The 16,913-nt window shown below is 36.5% G+C and overlaps 1 protein-coding gene across 4 annotated transcripts in view; it reads right to left on the reverse strand.

Annotated features, from left to right (window-relative positions):
• The window catches only part of SHLD2 (shieldin complex subunit 2), a 36,322-nt gene that overhangs the window by 539 nt on the left and 18,870 nt on the right, over positions 1 to 16,913 (reverse strand). For 2 of the 4 annotated variants that reach the window (XM_010714170.3, XM_010714171.3), the window contains 7 exons: positions 13,151 to 15,573; positions 11,780 to 11,887; positions 10,951 to 11,145; positions 8,464 to 8,598; positions 5,325 to 5,531; positions 3,800 to 4,034; positions 876 to 991 (listed from right to left, as the gene is read on the reverse strand). In XM_010714170.3, the coding sequence (XP_010712472.1) occupies positions 876 to 991; positions 3,800 to 4,034; positions 5,325 to 5,531; positions 8,464 to 8,598; positions 10,951 to 11,145; positions 11,780 to 11,887; positions 13,151 to 14,678 (2,524 nt within the window). In that variant the 5' untranslated portion in view covers positions 14,679 to 15,573. The remainder of the gene's footprint in view (positions 1 to 875; positions 992 to 3,799; positions 4,035 to 5,324; positions 5,532 to 8,463; positions 8,599 to 10,950; positions 11,146 to 11,779; positions 11,888 to 13,150; positions 15,574 to 16,913) is intronic. The other 2 variants (XM_010714172.3, XM_019617453.2) reach the window with 2 other exon arrangements.

A 16,913-nucleotide genomic window follows, 5' to 3' on the forward strand; every position in this document is an offset into this window, starting at 1 on the left:
GTTCTCACCTTTTTCTTAAGAAAACAATATCAAACGTGTTTCTCTCAACTGTTGAATCGTAACACTTGTAAGTTATGTACAAAATGAAGATGTACCAATGGAAACAACACAGGGGCTGAGAGACTTGCCTGTTCAGCCTCAAGAAGAGAAGACTGAGAGGAGATTTGATCAATGTTTATAAAAAGTGCAGGAGGCAACTGGAAGAAGCCAAACTCTTCCAGTGGTGTATTGTGATAGGACAAGGAGTAATGGCCAAAAGCTGGAGTGTAGGAAGTTCCACACAAATATATGGAAGAACTTCCTTACAGTGAGGGTGCCATAGCACTGGAACAGACTGCCCAGACAGGCTGTGAACTCTCCTTCTCTGGGGGATATTCAAAGCCCATTTGGACGCCCATCTATGCAACCTATTGTAGGGGACCTGCCCTAGCAAGGAGTTGGACTCAATCTCTAGAGGGACCTTCCAACCCCTGAAATTAAAATTAAACACCGTTCATAGTTATTTACATGACCAATGTATGGCAGCTATTTTTCAAAGCTTAAAAGAGATTTTGTTTTGCATGTAAGGAATCCATTTAGTGGCCAAATCTTTAGTTACATACTGTATAATAGATACTCATATAATCTCACCTATTACTGTTGCTACTCAACTCTAAACTTCGTTTCAGTTGCTATCTGAAAAATTCTGTTGTCTTTAGGTTGCTTTTTTTCCCCCTTTGTTTTCTAAGTCTCATATACCACATGAATGTTCATCAGACTTATCCAAAACAACAATCCCATACATATCTTAACTGTCAGTAAGTAAAAATTTTCTTTTCACTGAGAACTTTGCTGCCTATAGTATTTGTACTGCAAGTTCATTCATGGAACAGTACCTACTGATCTGTTCAGCCAGTCTGCAGGAATATTAAGGAAGATTTTTTCCATCAGCTCAGACACCACATGTATATTTATCTCACATCCTCCATCTTCCACTGTCATCAAAGCAGGTCTAGGTACAAAAACAAAAGGCTCTTGAAAATTAGCTGCTGCATTTCATCTAGTTGAAGCAAAATTTGTGAATTGAAGTTATACAATATAATACAATCTTCCAAAATATCAAGTGGAAAATTTCTATGCACACATCTGTCAAATCTGTACAGTTAGAACATGAGCTTGAAATACATGAAATATCACTACACAATGTTAACATAATTTCTAAAGCTACAAGTAAGCCCTACTATGAGACAACTGCAGAAAGCCAGGCTTTAGTAATCTCTTCTCCTGAAAGAGAATGAGAACTGCAACAAATGACTTTAAAAAAAAAAAAACAAAAAAACAACAGCATAAATATAAGGGAGATTATTGAAAAAGGGAGGTTTTTTTTGAAGGAGTCTTTCATTCCAGTAAGACTCCCAAGTTATCTGAAGTCCTGTATAAGTAAAATATAATGCAGGAAAATTTACACACCCACAGGTTTTCTGTATGCATGCTTTATTACAGTTAAAGGCTGCCCAGAGAGGTTGTGGATGCCCCATCCCTAGAGGTGTTCAAGGCCAGGTTGGATGGGGCCTTGGGCAGCCTGGTCTCATATTAAATGTGGAGGTTGGTGGCCCTGCCTGTGGCAGGGGGGTTGGAATCTCATGATCCTTGGGGTCCTTTTCAACCCTGGCCATTCTGTGATTCTGTGAATGACAACAAAGTCACACACATTCAAGTACTTAAAGTTACAGCATTTCAAAAATCAATAACAGCTCTTATTTAACATTTTACACTTGACCAGTTGTGGAACTTCATCAGTCTACTCTATATGAAAAAAACTAAAACTGTCAGAATCTGTTGGCAGCTTTGCAAGCACTTTATCTCCCACTGACAGTTCCAATCACTAAGATTAAATGCCAAGGAAAACACTGAAAAAAACCATTTCAATTTCCGTAAAATGTAACAAAAGTAAAACAACACCAGACTAATATACAGTCTTATTGTGCCATTACTGAAGAAACCAAATGCTCGAAAATACATCCATGATTTATGTAAGCTGGCATAGTATTTCAACGGAGGTGTCAGCACAGTGGTTATTAATATCAGATCCAAAGAGGAGATGGTCTTACAAATTAAGCTCGTATGACCATTTGGAAATTAACACAAGTTCCTTTTTTGGTATTTGTCAGTGGGTGCTTCTAATGTTTACTGATCTTTAATTACTTTGCACAGTGTCCCGCATTCTTGCTGCTGTGGGGTGTCAGTAAATCCCACTGCTGTCAACTGCAGTGATTTCAGAGAGCACCAAGGAAGTCCTTGGGAAGCAATTTATTCACAAATACTAGTAACCCTCAATCATAATAGTAAAAACCTGTTTGGAAGTTTAGAATGACATACAAAGAGATCATTGCCACCTATGCTGTGCTTCCACTGAATATTAACAAACTCATTAAAAATATGAAAGAATAAGAAGTAATTAATCTGCAATTGCCTGTTGCTACCACCAAGTACCACTACATGAAGTGTAAAGCTTTGAAAACCAAAGACGAAGGTGGTCTAAGGTAGTAGGTAAGTTCTTCAATAGAAATTCTTCTTCCTTGTCTCTTAGTTCTCAGGAATTCTTCTAACTTCTCTTATTCATATCATCACAGCCCAGAAGGATTATGGAAGTACTTACACACTGTACAGCACTTCAGTAAAGATAAATGTTCAGCATTCCAGTCATACAATAATACAGATAAAAGAAAACCATTTAAGCACACATACGCACATCTAAGCTTGCATCTTTAGCTTTTTTTTTCCTAGATGCTAAATTGGATTCACAGCAGATGAACAAAACTGGGCTCCAAAGTTCAGTGACAAAGTTGGTGATTTATAGCACTGACACAGGGAATGACTACATTGATGTGCACAAGTGGATCCATAGATTTAAGACAACATAATTCTCTTAAGTATAAAGATCCTACCATACTATCCATTTAGTATCTTAAATATTTGCACTCTTAAAATAACATTATATTAGGCTTATTAATTCCTATTCCTCCCTGAAGAAGCATGTCAAATTACAGACTAATCATTCAACATCAACATGTGTTCAAATGCTGACGATCCAAACACTAGAAATCTGTTTTCATTTTTCTCTCCTTTTCAGTGAGAGGGCAAATGGATGCAATTCACTTTCATCTTATGAAAGAGGTGGGGGAATCTTTTCAGTTAAAAATGGAACTTTTTGCACTTCATTCTCCCTCGTAGGATAAAAGCAGCATATAATTTTGCTATGATACCTGAATTTACTTTGGGCTTTTGAAATGTATGAGTTTAATAAAACTACTTAATGGTGTTTCTACATCAACTAGATCTGTTTTGTTTCTTAAAGTAAGCATACTTCTTGTGTCACAGTGCCATCTACTGATAGCTTCACATCCCTGCTCTTGAAGAATGCTTTTGAAATCATTTGTTAGTACTACTTCCACCAGTTTAAAAATGTGTTTGAAAATGCGTGAACACACAACCTTGGGCTGGAAGAAGAGGCACAAGGAGTTTTACTCTGGTCCTTAAGCTCCTCCTTCATCCTAACTCAATGAAACAGAACTGGATAAACCTTGTTACACAATATTCAAAGGAAGGAAAAAAGTTGCACAAGGATTAGGTGGAATTCTTTGCATAAAACTAATATAGCAATTCATGAATTGATCTTCGATAATTGCCTAGAAAACCAGAGAAGACTAATCACACCTGAAGTACACAATTTATTATGTAGGGCAAGAACTTAAAGGAAAGAAAATTTTAGTTCACTTCTCTAATAGAAGATTTTATTATTTTTTTTTTCCTTGTTTACCTGTAGAATATTTTTACTTTGTTGTATGGCAAACATCTAAAACACTGCTTGTAGATCATGTTCTCATCTGCCTGAAGTTCCAAGCCACATTTAGCACAACCCGAGTATGTAATTATAGGCAGAGAAGCCAGAACAAACTCCAGCGAAGTGTCAGCATGAAAGATGAGCTGCCTGTACTGACCAGTTGAAATAGTAAACTTCAGCTGTAAGACACGGGCTTTCACTTCGATCACTCCTATAGAAACAACAATTTCAAATAAAACTGCAATCAGTTTTATAGATAAAGCAAAAGGAACAGGTATAGCTGATTCAAAAACAAAATCACAAATAAGGCCTTACGAATTTTATTCATTAGAAGCTCATTGTCATATTTAAGAGATTATTCTGCAGTGAAGAATTATTGTGCCTAATACTAAATCTAAAAATTTACAGATGTAGTTCCTTCTTAGTTACTGCTGCAGTAAATGCCAATATAGAAAAGCCTGAATAAATATCAAGAAAATGCAATTATTTGCAAAAGAATTGGCCAAGTCCATCAGTACCAGAAAGCAATCAAAATTATTTTCTTTCAGAAGAAAGCTGATGTTGGAACACAAGTTTTCAGATGAGATAGGCCAAACTGAAGAACATTATTCTGTGGCTAACAGAATATCTACCATGGAAGTAAAAGAAACACCATCATTACGAGAAGATTCAGTTGCTTCTATAAGATGAATATAATGGTGATGATTGAGTGTAATTGCACAGAGTGAAATAGAAACATTCAAAAGACAAATGGAAAATTATTTCATGAAGATCTATAGATCTCAATGTATACCAGCAAATCCAATCTTATGTTAGATAAGTTTTAAATACAGGTTATGGATCCAGAAAAATACTATGACATGACAATGTGACAAGCCCATGATCTGATGCATCCACACAGTAGTTTGGTAAAATCACCTATACACTCTGCTCTCAAAAGTGGGGTGGGGTGGGTAGAAGTATAATATAAACCACAACTAGAAGTAGAAACTAATTTGCCTCCATCCTGGTCCAGAGAGACACTAAAAAGTAGAGCTTTAACAATTTGCCTTCCACTGGTTTTATACATAAATGCTTTGAAATTAAATTTTTTTGTTACTTCTGCACATTTAACACTAAGTTATTTCTGAAGTTTTCAACAGCAGCAGTTGTTTTACTCTAGTTCTAGAGAATCAAAGAGTATCCCACAAACTCTTTTAGAGGCAAATCACATTATTACAATAGTTGGTGTGGGCAACAAGAAGCAGTACTTCTCCATATGTTCCAAAGCAATTTGTGGTGTAGCACCACACGGCAATAGTTTCTTACCTCTGTGCTTACAGAATTAAAGCTGCATTCACAGTTAGGCTGGACACCAAGCAGTAGCCTGCTGAATAAATTCAGGCTCTCAGAACTGCATTAAGTTTAAGAAATAATTAATTGGAGAAAGACAGCAATAACATTTTATTTAGCTATGTATTACACTACATAGACACTACGGTGCTAAGTATAACAACTTTACCTGAGCATTTTTCCTCCAAATGCGCTGAGAGATTTGTCACTTTCATAAGGGATGCTTTGCTTTTCTGAAACTTTTCTTTAAATGCAATTGCTCTTTTGTCATCATCAAACAAACATTCACAGGATGACCATGGAGTTGAGTGCAGTTCAAAGTCACCCGAGACAGAACTGTGTTGGACCAGAAGGTATTTGAAGTCCCACAGATGACCTTCAGAACAGAAAACAAGTAAACGAGAGTTTAATTTTTATATCTTGGTTAATTTATAGGAAACTGAAGTCATGAGACTGAGTAACCCATGAGTTCTTTTTTTCCTCCCCAGTTCTCCTCCTCCTCCTACTGGAAGCATTGGGAAGGGAGAAAACAGCTGCATGGTGCTTAGCTGTCTATTAGGTCAAACAAAACCAGAAACATTTGCTATAAATCATATTTAACAGTTTTTAGTCACAGTGATGATTTGTGTGCATCCTGAGGAATTTTTCCGATGACACCAAGCTGAGCGTCGAAGAAGGAAGAGAAGCCATCCAAAGGGTCCCAGACAAGTTTGAACAGTATTATGGTATGATAAAAGTACAGGTTGCAAGCCTAATTTGGTCTCGGAACTCAGCATTGGCATCATCTTCATACTTTGGGAGCCATCCCTTACATACATTACCTATGACACACTACCTTGTGCTCTTGGAAAGCCAATGTATGGAGGAGATGAAGGATACTCTCTATCTCCTTCAACTTCCCCTGTTCCTGAAGGCTGGAACTTAGAACATCCTTGGAATGTTCACACTAGCAAGATCCTATTGCTGTCTCTTGTATTTCTGATTTTGCCTAAGATTAAGCAATTACTGAGGAATACCATCCAGAGATATGCCCTAAAGCAGGACGGTTACGGGTGGTAATGTTTGTAGAAGGATATGGGCAGTTATCTACGTGGCTGTCACCTCCAATGGTTTTAGACTTCACTCCTGAATAACTGCAGAATCCTAAGTGACAGATAGAATGTTTAAAATAAATAAATAAATAAAGGTATGCTTCAATCCTGGCAACGCCAGAGAGTTACAGCTTTCCACACTGTGCTGGCATATGGACTGTGCCTATCAAACAGCGGTCAAATGCTATTCAACACCCTCAAAGGAAAGAGAATGCCCCTGGATCTGACTCAGTCCCTTTAAATATCATAATACAACCCTTTTTCACTAAGCCAAACAAAATATTGACTGATTTCATACATGGCACGCTTCCTCACATTCTCGTATCCTTGCATAAATACTTTCAGGTCAATATACCAAACATTGCTGCAATACTTTTGTACATTCCTTTTTAAACCATGAAGGTATTCATCCAACACAAGAAAATACACCGCTTTTCATATTTGCCTTGAAAACTTACTCAACATTTTCCCCATCTTCAATGAGTTCAGAATTTTACCCCATGTTAATAACAGTCCCCCAAGAATGCTGGTTCACAAAAACGCATTTAATGTTTTCAGTAACCACCATCTAAAGAAGAAAAAATAAAATATGAACTGAATGTGTGATGACTGTACACTGGAAGCTTGAGTGTTGTTTTTTTTTTAAATCATGAGATGAAAAACTGAACTTCTACTGCCAACAGTTGTTCGATGCTTAGAAGAGGTAGAATTTTGTGCAATCCAAGCATATACACAGCTTAAAAATCACAAGTCCTCATTCCTTGCTCTAGAAGGCTGGGCTACCTAGTGTGTATCCTCAGCTGTTCTATCACTAGCAGCAAGAACGGGATCACGCGCTTTCCTCATGTAACCCACTCACACTATTAGCTGCTGTCTTGTGTATTCTTGTTCAGTATCGTGGGAGTTATCTTTCTGGCTGTCTTACCTGGACCAAATGTTCATGGTTGGTCTATGATACATATTTGAACAGTTGTGAAAACACTCTTATCTTGAATTTCAGATATAATCTTTTAATCATTAAAACACTAGCTACTAGATACACAGAAATCTAGCTGGAGAATAAGACAAGTTTTACAGAGAAATATAAGTGCTCAAAGTTAGAAACAGTTGCATCACCCATTCTGCTTTTCTACTGAAGCATCAGGGAATTATATCATTTTGTATCTTAGAAATTATTTGTGACATTGTCAATTTTTTTTTTTTAAGCTTCAATACACAGTATTAAAAATACATTAGAAATTCTGTATTTAAAGCAGTAATTTTCCAGCACATAAAATTTCTAAACACGTGTCTAATAAAAAGCACATACCTGCCCACAGCACAGTATGCACAAAGTAAAAGCCATGCAGATTTCAAGTAAAGAAGTTAATTGGTGAGTATTTAAATTGGACTGCCTTCTTCAAGTAGTCCAGGTGGGAGGTCCTGCAGCTATGTATTTAGGAGTACAAATTAGTTCTAAACTCAAGAGGAACAGGAAGAATTTAGAATCTATATGTAAAAATTATTGTAGTGAAAATTTATCTGAGGTTGTTGAAGATTTCTGGGTTTTATTCTGTACTATATGACAACTAACTTTATTAAGGGGTCTGTAATACAGTATTTGTTTCCTAAATGTATCCACTAATGAGAAATGCAAATTCTGAGTAATCAATTTAGAAGCCTAGATTCAGATTTTCTAAAAGAACAATTACTGTCACAGTTAAAACACAGGCTGTGTAATTCTGCAAGAAATGCTGCTGTCAGTTAATGGCTGGGCTAGATAGCAGGACTGCTGGGATACGTAACCTAATTCTGGTGAGGCAGGAAGCAGACGGCACAAATGGGAATTAGAAAAAACAGCAATTCATGCAAAAAAAGACAGCAACTGGAAGACTGAGAAAAACTAGTACCAAAACTAGTAGCTTACTTTACGTCATTTTTTTTGTTTACTTGGTTTCTTTTGGTTTTATTTGCAGTTATGAAACTAGGCTCCAGTGCATCTTGTAACTAGATTCAAATTTGGGAATATTCACACTTTCTCAGTATTGTAAAATGAGCTCACTGATGCTGATAAGTTGCTGATGCCATGACTCCCAAATAGATGAGAATTGTTAAAAATCTATTTCAAAATATGACCTTTTCAAGGAGACCTGAATAGAAAACATGACCAGTTGAACATTTTAAAGCTTTTACTGTAATCAGAGAAATCCTATGATAGTAACCTATAAAGGTTTTTACCTTTTCTCCTCTGAAGTTGAGGGTACCAGGCAGCCCCTGCTCCCCACAGCACCATCTTGTACTGTTGACCTTTGTCCTGTTCTACTGTTAGAATAATTTTTCTCTGGTAGCCTCCTCTGTAGCTATACACAGATTCTGGAAAGTTTGAAATTATGACTTGTTATATGGCACAAAGCACATTAACAAAAAAAAAAATACACACCTCAATATCAAGATAAAACCATGCTACTATGTTTTGAGTGCAACTCTAGGTAAACAAGAAAATACCTATGACTTCTTCAGGACAGAATGAAAACATTTTGTGATTTCTTCAGCAAGATCAATCTGGTTTGAAGGAACACACAGAATATTAATTTACCTTTATCCACCTCACTACTTAGCAACCCTAGCATGTATCTAAGCATCTTTGAGCATCTCTTACTCATCATCCTGACTAGTTTAAGTAGAAAGAAATTGTACTCAACCTCTTAGCAACAGACTGCCATAATTGGAAATTGAAGTTAATGTACTTTCTGTGCAATATACTCAAGTAACAGCTCTACAAATTTTCACAATTCATTACAGTCATGTACAGTACAAATTAATATAGACAGTATATATAAACTGAAAATGAAGATTTTTTACAGATCCTTACCTATGGATAATGCCTAAGTTTCAGTTCCACACTAAATAACAATTATTTTTATTAATTGAATCTTTGAACAAAACCTCATGCTTTAAGTATGTCCTAATCAGAGATATGTACAATGTAATAGAAGATTCCTATCTTCAAAAATCTCAACTTATAATGAGTAAAGGTGATTCTGACAATTCAGTTGACAAAATGGATGCATTTTTCTCCTTCCTACCAATACAAGCACTAACACAAGATGACAGTGCAACAAGATCAAATTAAGATGAATATCATTATATATTATAAATTATATAAAATAAGTCAATCAGAGCAGATAAGCATGGAAAAAAGGGGAAGTCCTTTTCCAGTGGTTAGAAAAAACATGGCAAAACACTGCATAAGATGACCCTGATTCAGTTTGGTTTTGTTCATTTAGCCCCTCAAACTGATTCCAACTGTGTGAAATTGCGACGAAACTGTTATTTCCTCCTGGCAAGAAATCTAAAAGGCATCACTTATTTCTGCTGCAGTAAGTGTAATAAGCTCATGTAGCCTTGTGAGCATTTCTATGATTCTATATTAAGAGCTGATGTATGTCCTGATTACAAAACAATGGAAGCAAATTAATTTTAACATAAAAAAAAAAGGACTTACTGTAAAAAGGAATTCCAAAATACCTGCATTCTCTATTAGAAAGGAATGTGACTATTTGAAAGGCACTAAAAACAGGTTGCTCAGAGAATCCGTGGATGCCCCATTCCTGGAGATGTTCAAGTAAAGGTCGGATGGGGCCCTGACCAACCTGATGCAGTGGTTGGCATTGCTGCTGTTAGAACTAAGTATATATCATTAAGATTCCTTCTAATCCAAGCCATTCCATGGTTCTACAATTCTGTGAAAAGCAATAGTGCATTAAACACATGAACTGGTGACAAAAATACTTTGGGAGTCCTCACAATACACAGGAAACTTAAATTTCCAGAACAAATCACCTTAACGAGGTCACTTCCTGCTCTGTTTACATGAAGAAAATACAAGTACTGCCGTGAGACATCTTAATAGATTCATACTGGAAATTCAGTGTTGAAAATTATAGAGAACTTGCACAGACACACACGTAAGGACAATAAAAAAAACTGCAGATATTTAAGAAATGAGGAATTTAATGCTTAGCTTTAAAATCTACACTAACAAGGAAAAAAAACAAAAACGTTCTGAACAAAGCACTAAAAAGGAGCACAGTTCTATTATAAAGAAAAGAGATAATTCTATAAAAATTGTGTAATTCTGGAAATCATATGGTTTACAGTCTAATCATAAGTTTCCTTTGGTGGCGTGAGGCACAATGGAAGTCAGATAGAAAGCAAGGTTTGAATTAGTGAAGCCTGACTATCTCACACAATGCTTTAATCAACAAGCCATTTTTCTAAAGCAGTAGTCTACAACAAGAATGCACCTTTGAGTTTCAAGAGCCATTAAAACTAACTCATGTTCTTTCACTGTAGATAAAGTATATCTGTCTTTCCAGCATTCCTACTACACATTCCTTAGTGAAAACACATCAGCCACTCAGTGAGCAGGAACACCATGTCCATGTCCACTGCCTGCATGCTTCTCACACAGATCTACATGCTACTGATCAGCTAGCATGCAATAACCTCACTCAGCAGCTGATTTCAGTCATTTTCGTCCTCTTTAGTCCTACTTCTCCAACGGTGACCTCAATGAGTGGGTCTTCACAAGTTTTATTTGTGAATCGTATCAAAAAATTTGAGCATGGAATAGGAAACACCCCACCATAGGTAAAATGTAAACAGCATTTTTACAAGGCGATTCTGAAGTTCTGAAATTTGATGTTCAGAGCATGAACTTACCTGTTAATATGGCAATGCTGATAATTTTTAAGATTGAGTGAACCAAAGTGTTTGGCTGAAGCTGGTCGAGCTGAACATACTGAACACTGTCCAGTCTCTGAACTTGCCTTCGTGGAATGTCTCTAAAGTGAGGAAATTCTGATGATACATATGCCAATAAGCCATGGAGAACATCACCATTCACTACAGGGTAAACTTAAATAAAAACAACCAAAATTAGAGGGACTCTCCTTTTTTTGAGCTTAGCAGCTTAAAAATCTATCACCTGTGAAAATTTAAACTAACAAAAAAATCTGTTCTGAGAATTCTAAGGCAAGAAATGCTTGAGATGTGCAAGACTTGATTCAAAATTAAACTGTACTTCATCTGCCTCCTCTTAATAACATCCCCAACATTAACTATAGTTGCAGTATTTTAAGTTACACCAAAAAGAAGAAAGAGGCATGGTATTGTAACTTCGTAAGAACAGCCATTCTTGATCATTTACCCAAACCTGTCTTAAATAGGTAAGAGAAGCCAATGTCAGGAAGACTAAGAACAAAGCAAGTGCACAGGAACACTTGTGCTATCTTTCCCCTTTCCCCCAGTGCTCCACAACTCAGTTATCTTTGAAGTCTTCATGCTTATTAGTCTGTAAATAATTTTCCCTGATCTTCTCATTTTCTTAAGCCTTACAAGATCCTGGTGAACCTACCTACAGTGTTTTGTACTTTCCAGCTGCCTGCATTTCTACTTTTATCTACATGTGAGGCATTGCTAATAAATGCATTACTTCAAACTAGTATTTTAACACAATTTTATGAAGGAAACTTATGCAATGGTATCTTACATTCTTCTGGATTGAGAACTGAGTAGTTGCCCAGATTCAGTAACTGACTGGTAAATGTAGACTGCAGCATTATTTCTCCATACCAGTGATTCTCATGCATCATGATATCTGCAAGAAAAAAATCAACCTTATTAATTCCTGTGCAAACTGTATTGAAGTACCATATTTATTTTCTCAGCTACGGAAACAAAAACCTTGAGGTTGGCTCCACATCAGATCTTTACTTTTGACTCTCCTCTTTCTTTAGCTTGCTATTCTCTCAGTCTCTCATCATCTGCTATGTCTTCTTCATCCTCAACTTGTTTGCCTGCCCTCTCCTTCTCTCCCTGCCTTATGCCTTCTTCATTACCAAGGACACGTTGCATCTTAATGTATAAGACACCTATGGTTGACATTGATGTATGCAAGGGACTTGCACAAAAATGTGGGAAAAGTACACACACCAATTAAGTCATTCAAACTGCCAAATTTAACCGACTGCAAGATGGTAGGAAGGTGCCAAAGCTATAACACCACCCACATTTTCAGGAGTGATCATATGAAGTAAGAATTTCAGAGATATCACTTCGAAGCACAGCGATTTTTCTAATCTACCAACATCCCTTCAGAAGACTTAATCAAATTTGCTCGGCTTTATCCTTCATATAAAATATTTAATAGCCCAACAGCAAGTGTTGTATAAGCAAAATTGCTAAGCTATTACAGTGCAACACTTCTTGCAAATAATATAGTACTGAGGTTACCTAGAAATACTTTCGATGTATTTTGGAGTACACAAGTCTAAGCAGAAAATAAAGCCCACCTTACCTTCAATTGCTTTAAAATAACTACCAATGCAATATAAGTGCTTACTTTAGGAACTCTTGTTAAGAAAGAGATGTAGGCATCTTTAAGATATCACTGAACTACTCAAACAAAAATACTTCTATATTTTTTTTCCTGTTTTTTTTTTGCAAAAACTGAACATTTAGATAGCTATCAAGTTCTTATCAACTCCAGACCTAGATTAGATGCAATACAGTTTTCTATTTTATAGTATTCTCTTAACAAAGGGAGCATTTTGCTTCTAATATGTTTTAACAAGTACGAAGTATTCATCAGTACCCATCGTCATATGCTGTAGAGAAGTTCAAAAAAGAAATAACTAACATCTGGTCTGTAACAGCACTCTCCCCTTAAAACACTGACAGGTTACACTGTCAGGATGACCATAATAATTCAAACTGACTGAGTGATATGAGTGATACAAGTGATGTTAGAAAAAAACTGACAGATGTTTAGCCATAATTCCAAGTTACTAATTACACACTGGTCTACTTCCAACAGGCATTTAAGATCCATATTTAAAAACAAACCAGAATCACTTCTCACCTGTAAGTAATACGACATCTCCAGGAAACACAGTGAGTGACCAAAACGCAGCACCACGCCACAGCACCACCTTTCTCTTAGTTCCTGACTGATCAATAACTACGATTGTTGCTACAGGAACTTTACATGAAGATTTGGGTCTGGACTTCATCTGTATTTCTTTGATAAGACATGGGTGTACTACGGTGACCAAAACATTGTACTTTTGATTTTTGCAGCAGCAGTCCTTAAGTGATGATAGTAGTTTCCCTTGAGGCTTGAACTCCATCCTCTCTTGACCCACTGTCATTCCAGGACTGGATGGGGAAGAATTCAATTTAGCTCTCTTTGATTTAAGCTGCCTCTTAAGCGTTGTGTTAAAAATATGAAAAAGATCTTCAGACTCGCGGGCTCTTTTATAAGAGCTCTTATGAGAGCTTTCTACTTGAGAGCACAGTATCCCCGAGCTCAATGGTTCAATATGGATTTCATTTATGAATTGCCCAGCAGGAACCTTACATTCATGAGACTCCCCCGTGTTTTCATTAGAGCTTTCTTCTCTTCTTGTTTCTTCAAAGCCAATGTTTTTCTCATCACCATCAGAACTGAAAAGTTCAGGAGAACTTGTATACTCCTGCTTACACTCATTCTCAGCCAAACAGAGACATCTTCCAGCATCAGATTCCAATTGGTAGTCATCACATTGCCTTTCTTTGCGCTTACTCTGTCCTTCTGTCTCCAATAGTTCTGCAGTTCTTTTCTGCATCGCATTCCGGTTCTTAAAGTGATCCTGTGCAAGAGCAGCTATCTGACTTGAAGTCATTATGCTACGAAATTCAGTATCAGTCGACACTGCAAGATCTGAACAGTCACTTAATTCTCCTTTTGCTTTTGACTCTTGATTTTTGGGGAAAAACATATTCAGATATCGACTTAAATGTTCATGGTGATCATTTCTGTGATCCGATTCAACACCTTGTTCCACAGACCTTAGGTGTATGCTGATCTGCTTTGTACTACCAACCAGATCAGAAATGTCAGAGTCCCTAATTTCTAAGTGACTGGGTTTTCTTTCAGTGAGGTCTGAACAACTGCCTTGTGATTGTTCATCCTGTCTACCTGATTTCACTAATTTCTGAGGAAGGCAATCTGGAGCCTCATCTGTGTTTGCACATATGTGCCTATCTTTGGATATTTGAAAACCAGAATAAGTTAAACCTCTCGTCTTTTGGGATGAAGTAGCACAAGTTACTACCACAGGTACAAAAGGTTTCAAACACTCCTTTTCTACCATTAATTTCTTCTGTTCAGACTGCTGAGAACTGTAATCATTTGTGGGAACTGCTGTGACTACAGAGTTTCCTGCCTGAAACACTAAATGGTCAGTGCCTTTGTTTTCTTCATTAAAAAAACTGCGTATATCGTAGGAACAGTGGAGTTCTTTCCACTTCTCAACAGCAGGTACTGAACTACTTTGTTCCGACACCTCTAGCAGGCTTGGAATACTGGGTGCTCCAACAAAGATATGAATTTGAGGTCTTTCTGACATTTTATTTTATTTTTTTTTTTTAAACTTTAAATGGTGTGGTTTACACAGTAACTACAGTACTAAATGCTGCCAAATATTATATGCAAACTTTTCCTTATTTTAAGGTATATAAACTTTGAAGGAATATTTAACCACTGATAGAAAACATCACTTAAAGTCTGTACTATTAAAAAATGGAAGTTACTTCCTGTTTACTTACTTTACAAGTAAGTAAAGAATACCAATTCATTTCTCATTCTGATACTTGGAAACATGGCAGATGTAGATTTGTAGTGAAGATCAGAATTTAATGAATAGATTCTACAAAGTTCTCAGGAATCAGATTTTATTAGTAGTTTACTCGTGATCTGAGCAGACTTGTGTTTAGATATTATAAACATAAGTTAAAATTATAAATAATAAAAGTAGAGCTACTTATGGTTAATTTAGAAGAATTTGGTAGAAATGCATGATTTTACGCAGCTATAAATTAACAAGCCTGGTTTAGCAGAAAAACCACTACATTAGGTCATCTAATATTTTAAGGCCAGGTCTCAGGATATTACCAATATCTTTATAAATTTTTAATAAAAACAAAGTAGTCACAGTGTAGATTGAGCAAATGATTTAGAAGTTAATTCATATTTTTTATCATGCTATCCAAGTTCCTAGCTTTTCCAGCTTGTTAAAAAAAAATTCAGCTCACATACTAAAAAAGATACGTTTTTCTCTTAAGATATCTGCTAAACTATCATTTTTAAATACTCAGATACAGCTAAAAGCATTGTATGCATTAAAATGCAGGCACCTAGTGACATGTTTAAGTTTTAGCAGCAATGTTAATAAGAGCTGTCGTAGCAGAAATTCTGTGGAGGTAGGAAACAGCACCAGCTGAGAAATTCAGGAACAAATCCAGCTGCAAACAGAAGAAACAGCATTAAAACAGACACAGCAATCAAAAATACAGGTTGCTCTGGAAGTAATGCCTCATAACACCCTTTGATAGAACAAATTCTCAGCTATAAAACATTATTTTTCAACATTGTCTCCACCATTAGTTGTGCATTTTCACCAGCAATCAATGACAGCCTGCACACCGTGCTCACAAATACATGCACCAGTGGAGATAACCGACTGATCTCTGCTGAAATGTGGCATCCACCACCTCACTGTGCTTACATCCACACTTTGGGCTCCATAAATGTCCAGCAAGCATCAGTGAATGCCAGTGGGTGTCATTGTATCTGTACGGCAGAATTCAATTCCACACCTCTGTTTCATCCATGTCAGGCGCCATTCTGTCAGACTGCCCTTCTGCTGCCATCTGTCACACAGCAACAAAATATAATGCAGTATTGGTGGGAAGGTTCAACCTCTATTGCCATATCACTGACATCCACCTCTGACATCAAGAGCTGAGATAAAACAGGAGGCATTACTTTCGGAGCAGCCCTTACAGTTAGCACTTAACGGCCGTTTTCTTAACAATCCACCAGGGGTCGATAAATCCGCACAGTCAAATGCTCATAGCAACAGAAAAAACCTACAAACATCCTGGAAGCCTAAATTCAGGTGCCTTGTAGATGCACCTGAGGAAACAGCACTGAAATCAGTCAGAACACAGCACAAAATAGAAAAAAAGCTGCAAAACACAGCAAGTGATATTGCGGTTATAAGCTCACCTGCAAAATAAATCATACTTAAACTGGAGCAAGGTATGCACATTTCTATTATATTCATACATCTAAATCACTGCTTGAAGGAATACAACTTTTAAAGGACAATTATATGTGTGAAAGCTGTATATTACATAACTATGGAATGATAAAACACTAATAAGCAAGAAGAATTACCAGTTCAACATAGAAAATAATGGATCAGGTAAGAAAGCAAAGAAAGGCAGATGAATTATTCAGGGACAATAGAAGTGGAGAGTCAGGGTAGTATGGTTAGGATGCAGTTGGACTTCATGATCTTGAAAATCTTTTTCAACCCGAGCTATTCTACGAATCTATGACAGTGAGGCTGAATCCTTAAACAAGTTAAGAGATAGGTAAGAAAAAAAGCCCTCCAGTTCACAACACAAAATAATTTCAAGAACAGATCCACTACAACCAACAGAACTTGTTACTCCTATTTTATGTGAACTTCAGAACTGTAACCTGACTGGAAAGATTAAATTTTTTCCTCCATTTCAAATTTTATTAAGTCTACTACCCTACTACCATCTTCCTTTCTTTTTTTTTTTTATTTTTT

The sequence above is a fragment of the Meleagris gallopavo genome, chromosome 8, assembly GCF_000146605.3.
Source record: "Meleagris gallopavo isolate NT-WF06-2002-E0010 breed Aviagen turkey brand Nicholas breeding stock chromosome 8, Turkey_5.1, whole genome shotgun sequence".
Taxonomy (NCBI): domain Eukaryota; kingdom Metazoa; phylum Chordata; class Aves; order Galliformes; family Phasianidae; genus Meleagris; species Meleagris gallopavo.